General features: G+C 36.1%; 1 protein-coding gene across 1 annotated transcript in view; it reads left to right on the top strand.

Annotated features, from left to right (window-relative positions):
• The window catches only part of LOC111056145 (homeodomain-interacting protein kinase 2), a 68936-nt gene that overhangs the window by 39539 nt on the left and 16729 nt on the right, over positions 1-12668 (top strand). Inside the window, exons 10-15 of the mRNA XM_039439461.1 lie at positions 1314-1538; positions 2791-3036; positions 4136-4465; positions 5866-6041; positions 8582-8823; positions 11722-12112. Coding sequence (XP_039295395.1) covers positions 1314-1538; positions 2791-3036; positions 4136-4465; positions 5866-6041; positions 8582-8823; positions 11722-12112 — 1610 coding nt within the window. The remainder of the gene's footprint in view (positions 1-1313; positions 1539-2790; positions 3037-4135; positions 4466-5865; positions 6042-8581; positions 8824-11721; positions 12113-12668) is intronic.

Genomic DNA, 12668 nt, shown 5'->3' with positions numbered 1-12668 from the left:
AAAATATTAGAAAGAAGCTGATTCATAATCAATTTGAATGTACCTTATTTATTTATAACTTATACTACTGTATACTTATATTATGTAGTTATTTCTTGGCGGATTCTACCATTCTAATAAGGAAAATGAAAATCGATAATTCTCTTCCTTACAAACATAACAAATATAATACCATTATAAATCTTGAGGCTATATGTGCGAAACACTTTTTATTTATTCATTCATTTTTGAGAAGATGAAGTAATGTCTAGTACATCTTCATTGAATCATCACTCAGTGGTAATTTTCAAACAAAGTTATCACATGGTACCGTAATTCATAATAGGTTTTAAAAAATTACTATTTTTTCATTTTTGGAGTTATTTTGATTTTAAAACTTTTTTCACATTACATGGTTGAGCCTCATTTGTCATCCATTGCTTTCTATTTATTTTCATCTTTTTCTTGTGTATGATCTTTTCCTAAGTACTCAAATTCAAAATTCTAATACAACTTTTACTCTAATTCAATTCACGGTTACAAGCAATAACAATAAGATCACAAAATCACACAGCTCAGCAAGATAACAAATCAAATAATATTATACAATAGATAATACAAATTGACAATCTCAGAAAGAGGAGTGAGTACATAGCTTTTATTTAAACAATATAGAAAATAATAATTGAAGTCATATTGTGTATATTGCTCATTTGAAATATTGGTAGAAAATTTGTAGCATTCAAAAAATTGATGGTCGCTTTCTCCAAAAAAGTTGAACTCAAATTATTCTAGTTTAAACCAACAGCTGACTCATTTAAAACTCATTATAATTAATGCAACCGCACAGGCCACAGTGCCCATGTAGGCTCATTTCGTAATCTATAATATGAAACTTGATAAAAAGAATTGCAATGACATTTCTTTAGATGTATTTGTTAGAAGTGGACTAGCTTGAAATATTGCTTATCTTTCTCTCTCTCTCTCACTCTATCTCTTCCCTTCTCTTTTCCTATATTTCTCTCCCATTCTTGCCGTTACTACTCATATTTACTCTTTTCCTTACTTTTATACCCTCTACCAGCCTTTGGGGAACTATAGTTGGCTAGGTATTTTTCCTCCCTTTTTCTTCTCAGCACACTTCATCATGAAGCTTTTTTTGTATTCTTGAAATTTGCATTCTTAATGTATTTTGCATATTGTACTTTATTTGTACTTTCTATTTTATATCATTGTATTTTTTATATTGTTTTGTATTTTGATTTCTGTTTTTGTATTGTTTTGAATTGAATGAAATTGATTGTAATAAATTATTGTAATTGGTTGTGTTGCAGTACCAGTTGTACAACAGCAGGGGCGTGGCCAGACAGTACACGGGTGCTGGGGGGCGGGGCGATCCGTTTGCCCAGCACCAGCTGGTGTCGTCCATCTTGTGTCCGCCGGGCGCCTACCAGTCGATGGCGTCCCCCGCCAAGCATGTCACTGTGGTCGCCGCAGCTCCGCCCCCCCAACAGCAGCCTCCCCAGCTCCAGATTCAGCCGCCCATCATATCACAACAGGTGAGCCAACATTATGATAGTTACTGAAAATTGAAATAGAATTTATTAAAGTTTTGAGCAAGTTTCTCCATTCATAGGGAGATTTACTCTAAATTATTATCAAGGTTTACTAATCTCTTAACTTCTAGGGAGATTCTTGTTTCAATTCATTCAAATGAGATAAATCCATAGGAAAATTTCTCATTTCCGTTCAATTTAATACTGTATATACTTGTCTATTCAATTTATTTAATACCAACCGCAATGAGATGTGTTTAGATCTCTCTGTTGATACTCCATTTTATGATTGCATTTTGGTCAATTAACTTATATTATTATAATTGAAATATATTTGACCAAACATGGTGAGGTCTACGGTCTACGTTTCAATTCGACGTGATTTGCTTTTGTGGAGCCATTTCAATTATTATGTAATCAAGGTTATCAATTATTTTACATATAGAGTGTCCCAAAAAGGAATGAAACATTTCAATTGTTAATAAATCATCATTACTTATGATTTTACAATATTTTTCTTTAAAATGGAAAGTGAATTTTCTGCGGTTAATTGTGGAACACATCAGCTAAAAATGCCCTCCACGACTTTCGTGAAACACTTCCACTTTTCCAACAAAATTTGTGTCTCCCTGAAGCCCTGGACTCACAGTGGTACTTGGTTTGACAGCAGCAATGTTCTTGATAGACCAACCAAGACGTGGGTGTCCTGGAGGTTTAATATCCAAAAGTGAATCTGTTACCTCAAACTTTTCAATGAATCTCTCAAGTGTTGAACTGATTTAGTGAAATTAGCCGACAGAAAATTCCATACACTTTTCGATTTAGCTTAACATTGCCCGTACTTGTAGTGCGTTTTGTGGATCACAATGTTGTGCTCCTCTGTGTGATGCTCTATGTCAATGAACCCTTGATAGAACTGATAGATGCAAAACAGTCAGCATCAGTGCTACCATCCTAACATACCAATAATGGCGTAGAATTCATAATTTTGCGTGCTGTTTGAGACACTTTATATTTTCATTTCATGATATGTTTTTTAATTTGAATTAACACTGATTTGCTGACTATTATTCATCATCTGATGTTGTCTTGATTTTATTTAATAACAGTCTATTATTCTAATTATTATGGTTTGTCGATTGTATTATATCAATTGTTAAATATGACGAGACATTTGTCTTGGCAGTCGGCAGTCACTCTGCATTTGCTGAGTGTTTTTATAAGGATATTTATCAATTCGATGCTGTTTGTTTAGTACGTGCCGGTGTCAATGGTGGACGGCAGCAGTGGGCGTGGCCAGCAGATGCTAGGCTGGGGCCAAGCGGCGGCTGCGGCTGCGGCGGCGGCTGCAGCAGCGGCTGCTGCGGCTCGTGGCCAGATGGCGGCCATTGTGCCGAGTTGGGCTGCGGCACCGCCCCCTCCACCCCCGCAGCCGCAGCAGCAAGATGCCGCCGACTGGGCTAGGCCTCCCCTCCTCGTCGACTCATCCAGTCTCATACAGGTCAGCTTTCCATTCATTTAAGACTCTCAAATTCAATTCATCCACTTCAACACAAAACCATCTTAACCTTACAAAACACCGTAATGCGCAAGCGCAGGTAACGTTACCATTCAATCAGTTCCTTGAATGTAACGTTCTTTGTGATAACGGTTACTGAGCACTGTTTAGACATTCCCAATAATATCAACATATTGCCATTTAGAAGCAAAAACACAACCTTCCTAACCTTTACTTTTACCTTGTGAAGATCCACATTCATTTTACGATATGAATATTGCCGGCACGCAATCAGCTGATCGATGCTTGGTCGTAATCAGCTGACCGTTGCCGAGACACATACTCTGCCGGGTCAGTACTCTGTATGTTAGGTTTTGATGATGATCTCTTTCAATTTATGAACGTTACTGTATATATGGATAGAGTGTTTGTGTTGTAGTTACGATAAGATAAGATGTATTATTTATTCAACTCAGCATGTTATTAGTAAAAATAGAGGAAAATTGTATATACTTTCCCAAATTATCGGATGTGGATAATTTTGCTTGACATTATAATCAGTACTAGACCACAGGCAAAGCCCAAAACTGTCTCTCCTGAATTTTAATGAATACGGATATCTAAGAGAAACAAGCTTAGGTTAGGTTTAGCTAGGATAATGATTGAGGTTGATGTTTGAGGTTTTCAAAGAAAAGCAAGGTATTGTGGTTTCTTTTATAAAATAATATGTGTTTAATACCAGAAAGCATAAATGTTACAAAGGCACTTGAATTACTTATTTCAATAATCTTCAATATCTGAATAGCTCTGAATTTGTGTTGGTATGCATCCTAATTCGAGTAAAGGATTTTCTTTCATTCAATATAATATTTATGTTTATTCAATTTCATACTACTCTTTTCAATCAAATCATGTTTATGTCTAATCTATTCTAGTTTACTAATGTATTGTTTTTATTATAAGACCTATTATATTTAATTTCTAATGCAGTATTATTAAAATCTTATTAGTATTAATATTTTACGCCAAAATCATAATATCGACGGTGTATGGGTATTGATTTCTGAACATTTCAAATATAAATTTTGTGTCAATTTTGCAGGACCAGCGGCAAGCGGCCGTATTTGCGACAGAGGTGTACGACAGTCTGGTTGACTCGCCTCAGTCGGGCGCCTGGTCAAAGAGAGGCGGTGGCGGAGTGGGGGGTGGTGGTGGCAAATACACAACTGTGCAGCAGCAACCGCCCACATCGGGTCACCACCACCATCATCATCACCACCACCACAACCACCACCTGACGGTGCCCACCAGGGGTCACCACCAGGGTGGCGGTGGCGACAAGAAGGAGGCCACCCATCTCAGTCCCGTCAAGAAGCGTGTCAAGGAGGGCACACCGCCTACTGCCCTGCGTCACTGGGATGCGCCTCTACAGGTATTCATTCACTCATTCATTTGTTTATTTATTTAGTTTTTTGTTTGTTCGTTATGTATTTACATTATTATTTATCCATTTATTCATTCATCCTTCCATTATTGTATTAATTTATTTTTTCTTCCATTCATTAACTTATTCATCTATTTATTGCAAACAGAAAACATTCTACAGTACAGTAGGCCTATAAATAAATGAAATTAAGAAATTTCATTCCATTTGTTTATGATAATCATGACTACCAAGGGCCACTTCAATAATTGATATGAATAAAATAGAATGAGTACCCTTTCTTCAGAAATAGCTTTTTACCTCGTTTTACATAACAATAAAACTTTTAAAATTATAAAAATAAAGTTTATTGTATTGTTTGTAAAAAGAATAAAAGGTGAGTTCTAGAAAATGGTACTTATTCCATCTTATTCCTACTTATTATTATTTATTATTATTATTATAATTTATTATTATTTTTTATAATTTGAAAACTTATTTCATTTAGTTTTATTTAAATTTGGAGTTTGAATTTATTGACGGAAGGTACAATGCCTGAATACCTGTGCTTTTGCAGGTGTTTTATCCAGTTTTCTTTGAATTTTGATTAAATTGGCAGAAGATGCAATACAAATGCCTGAATATTAGTGATGTCATTTCATCCATTTTTAATTGAAATCTGGTTTTGATTTATTGGCAGAAGGTACCAATATTCCATTTTTAAATAACCGGTATTATATATTTAATATATATATATATTATATATATATTTAAATAACTGGTATTCCATACCAGTATTCCATTTTTAAATAAATTTTAATTCTATTCTATTGACTGAAGATACAAATGCCTGATTACCTGTGAAGGTATTTCATTCATTTTTAGTGAAATTTCATTTTTATTTTATTGGCAGAAGTTGCAATACAAATACTTGAATACATGAGCAGGTATTCATTTTTATTCAACTTTATTCAATTTCGATCTATCGACAGAATATCTTTATACAATTACATCATCGGCAACATTCTCCCATATGTTAGCATATGTTAGTTATTTGTAATTTTAGGGAGCAAAGTGACACTTCTCTCTCCGAGGCAGAAAAAAACACTTTTGTTTGTGTGATGCACACAACATTTTTCCTCCAAACTTGAACTAATTTTAAACTAAATTTATATGAGAATATATTGTTCAAGTTACTGTGTCTTCTCAAGCTTCTTCAATTTGTAAACATTGCCATTGTATGTCTCCTGCCTAAACGTTTCTTATCGATAGCATATGCATATCGAAATAAAGATTTAGTTAAATAACAAATTAATATTTAGTTTAAATTTATATTATTATTAAATTATTATTTAGTACTTTCTAACTTGATGCAACTCAACAACTTTGTTTCATTGGTAATGTTGCAGAGTGGATTGCGTCAGCAGACAATAACGATTCACGACACGCCCTCTCCGGCAGTCTCTGTTATCACCATATCGGACAGCGAGGACGAAGCCCCCCCTCCAGCCAACCCCCCCGCACCTGCCCAAGCCAGAGCAGCCCCACCTGTGGCGGCGGTTGCCTGTGCTCCGTCACTCAAATGGTATGCCTATGTCTTTATTACATGTCTTCTGTTACATAGAACTACTAGTACCCTTTTTTATTTTCTTTGGGTGACGTCTAGTTTCGTTTATTTATCCCATTATTAAGTGACTTTATTTATATATGTATACAAGTGAATTTGTTGTTTCATTAAATAATCAATTTATTCTTATCTATTTATCGAGTAATTTATTATTAGTATGATGGGAAGAGAAGAACCCTCAACTATTTCACTCCCGAACTTGGAGAGAACAAAGAATAGTTGAGAACCCTCAAATATTTCCCTGCCAAACTCAGATAGGAGTCCAAAATTTGGCTCCTTTTCGAAACTTTCCTATACTTGGAATTCTGAAAGATTATAATATGAATAAGTAAATCATTATTCACAAAAGCACAAAAATGTCGTAACAACATACTGTCGAATATATAACTCATTGTATAAATATCACATAATTATCTCGAGGTAAGAAATTAAAAAAAAATTTTTTTTTACTTGTTGAGCCATTGAAACTGTTGAAAAATTATGAATTCATTGGAAAAATTTAAAGATGAAATGAGCTGTTCATTACTTGACATTTAGGAGGTAACCGTGACTAGCGTTTTTCTCATGACTGAATAATCTATCATCTAAATCATAATTAAATCCATTATTTAAAATTTCCAAAATTTGTATTGATTTACTTCACTTTACCTTATTCATCTTATGAAACTGCAACTAGGAAGCAGCGCTTCTGCAGTGCATGGCACGTCAAAGTGTAATCCAATATAACGAATATACTCCATCTACCAAACACAACAGACAAGGAAACACAACACATTTCACATAACATAGAGTACGCGTCCCGTAGCTTTGCCTCAGTGACTTTGAAACGGCATATGGTCAAGGTATGGTTCGTGGGGTTATAGTTACGGCTTTGAAAAACAGATTCAGAGACACTAGATCCCTCGATAGAGAAGCTCCCTACAGAGCTTCCTTGAAGGAAGATAGCTAGACAGAAATTCTTCATGAATGAGAGAGTTGTAACTTATCACCAACAATGTAAAGAGCATGTTGAGCAAATGTCAGCTAATAGGCTTCCACTGAAAATTTTCAAGTATAAGCCGGTAGGCAAAGCTACAGCACCCGGACTGTAAACAGTGTTGTGCTAAAAGGACGTAACTCCAAAAAGCTCCTTGTGTATCTTTTCATATGCAAGCACTTTTCGTTGCTTTTGAAAAGATACAGAAGAGCATCTGTTGCTTATGGAAAGCAACATTTTCAAAAATGTTCGATGTTTCTGAACGGGTAGTATTATCACAGAATACATACAGAATGGAAAGTCGGCTAGTATCCTGACACAAAATTCCGCCATCTTGTAAGAAAGTTCGGCATTGTAATAGTATAGATGGCAAGTTCTTATCAGTTTACTGATCCGCGTCAATCGGTCTCGATCAATGCCGCGAGCCAATCAAAAGACCAGGATTTTAATTTCTGACAAGATGGCGCAGTCATTGACGTATCTTGGTGCACTCAAGATTTGCGACATTTAAAAAGCATTGGTTTGATAGTCGTTTGATTGATACTTTTCATTCTGTATATATTCTGTTGTATTATAGTCTAGTGGCCCTCCACCGATAAGAAAAGTTACAGGACTCGGATGGGTCGCCGTTTTAGGACAAATTTTTTCGAGTTGGTTGAAAACATAAAAATGAATAATAAGCCCTTTTGATGTAGAACACAATTCTAAACACATTTTGTTCAGTTATATTTTCCCGTCAGTCGCACCGTTTACGAGTAAATTGAGCCTAATGCTAGGACAGTCAAATTTTCATCCATCAATGATAGGGTAGATGAAGCTATCAGTCTGGTTATCAACTGAGGTATTACATGAAGTCTGGTAATTAATATGAGGATTAATAATTATTTACATACACTTGCGCTCAGATGACCATAAGAAGGCCAATGAGAATCTTCAAGTTTCTGTGTCTTCTACACTCACAGACACTGTTCAAACAAATTTTAAGAGTATGATTATTAAGAAGAGTAGCTTGTTGCCATATCTATCACTGCAAATATTGAAGGAAAGAAATTATTATTTCTCGAATTCCTGGGCATATTATAGTAGTTAAGTGGCAATGAGAGTAAATATATGAGATAGAAATTATTTCCCCTTTCCATATAGAACTTGATAGTTTGGCTTCATTTTTCAAATGAAGAGCCAGCCGGAATGGTAATTTCTTGTGGAGTTGAATCGAGGGGATAGGTTGAGATCGTAGACGACTACTTGTACCCTCCCAAAAATATGCCATTGCCGTCAAGTTGTCACCCCGACTACTTGACACCTACTGGACCGGAGGTGTCAACTAGTCATGACCGTAAACGACAACTTGATACCTCGCACCCTTGCGTCAGGGTGTCCCCCCCCCGTCTAGTTGTCACCTCCTCAGAAAGGAGCCGGGGATGGCTCACGTCTACTTGTCCTCTATCTGATCTACGTTTCCATAAAATCAATTCTTTCTTAATTTAGTCCTAATTACAAATATTGTTGTTGTGATTTGCAGCACGGAACAATCACAGTCTGGTAGACAGCAGGTGGCAGTTGGCAACAGTGGACGCAGTCACCGCAAGAACGTGATTTCGTGTGTGACGGTTGGCGACAGTGACACAGAGGAGCAGCACTCGACACCGAAGACTGTGTTTAGCCACCAGCAGCAGATAGTTGTCGAAACGCCCACCACCGGTCACAGCGCTGTCGTCACATCGTCGCGGGATCTCGGCTATGCTGATAATGGTAGTCCGCCAGGTGAGCTTTGCTCTCCATTGCAATACTCAAGTCTGGTTTCTAGGATACTTATCAAATCTAATGAACTATTAAATGTAGAAGTTTAGTTTAGTAGTACTAGTTTCAGCTCTCATGACATTTCAAGTGTCAAAATTAATTCTAATTGACCGAACGCAGTGAGGTCTATGTTTTAACTCGGATTTTCTTTCGTCTGTATGTATGTATGTAACGCATTTACGGCTGCACGCGTTGATAGAATTCTATGAGATTTGGCAGCATTATTCATTTTTAACTGCGCGTCGATGTATACACAAGGTTTTTAAAATTTTGCATTTTAAGGATAATATGAAAGGAAAAGAAATTCCCACCATACTCTGATATCACTATATATATCATCTACTCTGAAGAAAGGATTAATCAGACTAGAATTATTCATAATCAATCAGCTGACAAGTGGATTACTCATTGCATGCATTACACAGATGTCTGTAGAAGCCTGTGAACAGGTGACACCAGATAATTGTGGATGATAAAACTGCGTCAGGTCTACAAAACTGTTTACAGAACTACTATAGTGAGGTCGTTATAATGGCAGTGTATGATTGACAATACTGTTGCTGTTCTTTTCTATCATACAACAAAATAGATAGCGCCATCTCTCTCTAGCTTTGCAATGTTGTCCATTTGCCAGAATATTTCTACTTTTGACAGTGACTGTACAAAAGTAAACAAACAATTCTCAGCCGCCATTTTTTCTTCATTTTATCAAAATACGTTAGTGCACAAAAGTCGTATAATTGATTTAAAATGTATTTTTGAAACAATGAAATAATTTTCAGACTTTACCGTATGAGAAACACAAATTAAAATAACTGAAATGACATTTTAAAAGTTGATAACTAACCATCCTAGACCTCATTCATGCTTCAGTTAGCCTACACGTATAGGTTAGACCTACTCTTACCGGTATAAATTCAATTCAATTTTATTTTTCATGTTATGCATCGTATGTAATACAATATTAACACAGGTCATAAACAATTTATCGAACAATACTCATCATAAATACATTACAAATGTCAACAATATACATATAATATTATAGTCTGAATAATTAAAAAAAAAAAACAAATTTAATATCACAGATGGAATTGAAGTTGAATAAACTAAAACAGTGGAATCAAAAGTCTCTATTACTTGAAAGGTAAAGATCATACAATTAATTCAAAGTTCGAGTTTTTACTTGACTACAATATTGTAATTACTGAATCAAAAATTCAACAATGTCATAAAAACATCTCTCACTTAACCACAATCTTCATTTTCGCTTGAAGATTATTTCAGAATTCAGTTCACGAATTTCAATTAGAATAGCATTATACACTTTTTTGGCCATATGCTGTGTGCTGGCCTCAAAAAACGAGGTTCTGTGGGCATCCAGTCTCACGATCTCCCTGTTGCGTGTGTTGTGAGAGTGAATGTCTGCACCAGTCGTCCAGCCACGTAATAATATAAATAATATTAAAAGGTTATTTCAGAATTATTTCCATTCAGATTGGTGTAGCTTTTTAAATCAGCCGCCATTTCAGGTTTTTATACAAATAAAAATCTGATCTGTTTTATGGAAGCAAATTTTTTAATAAAATTATGAAAAAATATATTTTCTTGATTAATTTGAAATTGAATTGATTATTTTATGAAGGAAATGATAATTATTATTAGATCAAATTTAATGGGATGAATTGAGTAACAGCTGTGTACACTCAGTGGCAAAATGGAGAGACTTGGCAACGTTTTTCTCTCATCCTTCCTCACTGCCATCATAACGTGGACCTCACTATAGTATTATTATGTGATTTTAATAATGTGTGTAACATTTTTTTATTTTGTTCCATCTAGAATTTTCCCAAGCTTTCTATTTTGTTCTAGCATTCAACTTTTTTGTCATAGTCATTCGATTTCAGCTGTTTTCCATGCATGGAATCAAACCGGTAAATAGCTGATTGTAGAACAAATGAACATATGATTTCATTACATTATACTCTACTGTAATGAAATCATATGTCTTCTTTACATTCTATTATGTTTCCTAGTTCCGAAATAGAAACAGCGGAACTGCTACAAAAACCCGCCTTTAGGGCTCCAGGTGGAAGTTTTGTCAACTACAATCACAAAATTCCTGATTCGGAATTTGTAAACTTAGTTATGTTTATAAAATTCATGTAGGTAGGCCTAATGTTTACTGTTTCCCAATATTATTCTACCTAAGATTATTTTGACAAAAAAAAATAGTGTACGTACTTGGCCGTGAATGTCACTCGCAGGTCTCGCATGAAATTCTAGTCTCGGCTAACACCTCGACAATCTGAGGTAAATCATGCCCGGCCCTGCAAACTGTCACTTCCCGTCCTTGTGACGGTAATTGCTATTACAGGGATACAGTTTGTTTGCGTACTTAGCTACATTGCTTTCTGTATACTGTTTTAATACTAATTAAGGGCCGGTTTCCGAGCACGGGATTTAGGTAAGTTCTAAACTTTAATTAAACAGCTGGAGTTAGAAAATTGACTTTCCGAGACGAGGCGTGATCGCAGTTTTTATGAAAATCTTTATTGTCTCATTTCTATAATTTGAAACGTTTTTCCTCAGCGAAATAAAAAAGTCTTCAATAATTCAAAATAGCTGGAACTTTACTCTATTTTCTCTTTATTTTATTTTGTGTTCAATTTTCTAGTTTTTCGAAATATTTAATTTAAACGTTGACTGCGACCACGCCCCGTTTTGTAAGGTCAATTTACTGACTCCAGCTGTTTATAGTCTAGAACTTACTAAATCCCGAGCTCGGAAACCGGCCCTTAATTAGTTTTATAATGAAAGCTTTTGGTATTTTGTTTTTGAACATTTGTTTTGTGTTGCCAGGCTACGCTCCAGTGAACACAAGCAGTCAGTCCAGTTCGGCGAGTTCGGCTTGTTCAGCGGCGGTAGTTTCGGGCTCTCGCCACCAGGCGGCGCCACCAGCCGGCGGGCCTACTGCGCATGCGCACAACGGCCATGTGGTCTGCGAGATCAAGCACGAGCCGGCGCACTCGCACTGCGCAGCTCAGTCGGCCGCCAGCCACCATGTTGGCAACATGGCGGCAGCAGGAGGGGGAGGCTACACGTCGTCGGCTGTCTCGCAGAAGAAGCGTCTGCTGGCCAAGGCTCAGTCAGAGTGCATGCTCAACACAGTTGTCACCAAACAGGAGCCGCCTGGCGAGTTGCATGTCAGTTACACTTTTTTATCCCTTATCAATAACAAAATAAAACATTAGGAACTACTTGCCAAAAGAGCAAGCTTGAGTTTGGGGAAAGAGCCAGCCGAACTTCGGCAAGCTAATAGCAATAACTTGTTCAGATGACTTTTTGAAATAGAGATGGAGGAGATTTGTTATGTGTATAAAGCCAAGGACAACTATCATTTCTCCTCAGGGAGAAAAGTCGTACCTAAAATTCACCTAAGATGTACTAAACTGAACTAAACTGCTATTTACGGGTAGTTATTTTGTTTCTTTAAACTAGAAACGGTGTGTGTTTCAGGTACCTTTTTCAAATAGTTTCTAAGTATACTATTATTGCCTATTCCATGATTTGAATTACTTACAAAAATAGTGGCATTCCAATCTATATTTTTATAGTAGGGGCCATGCAATAATTGAACATTTATACAATATTGGTATGACCATAGAATACGCCTACAGGAATAGGAATTTATTTGCCATGTTAGCGTGTAAGGACGGAATTTTCAACAGTTGGAAGCGCTCTATGTCAGGACTCAGAAGTACTACTTGCACTAGCGCTTGAAAAATATATGCGTTTAGACTCTAGCT

This window comes from Nilaparvata lugens, chromosome 12 (genome assembly GCF_014356525.2).
Source record: "Nilaparvata lugens isolate BPH chromosome 12, ASM1435652v1, whole genome shotgun sequence".
NCBI lineage: Eukaryota > Metazoa > Arthropoda > Insecta > Hemiptera > Delphacidae > Nilaparvata > Nilaparvata lugens.
The sequence above is the reverse complement of the archived record's forward strand: the minus strand, read 5'-3'. Positions and strand labels throughout refer to the sequence as shown.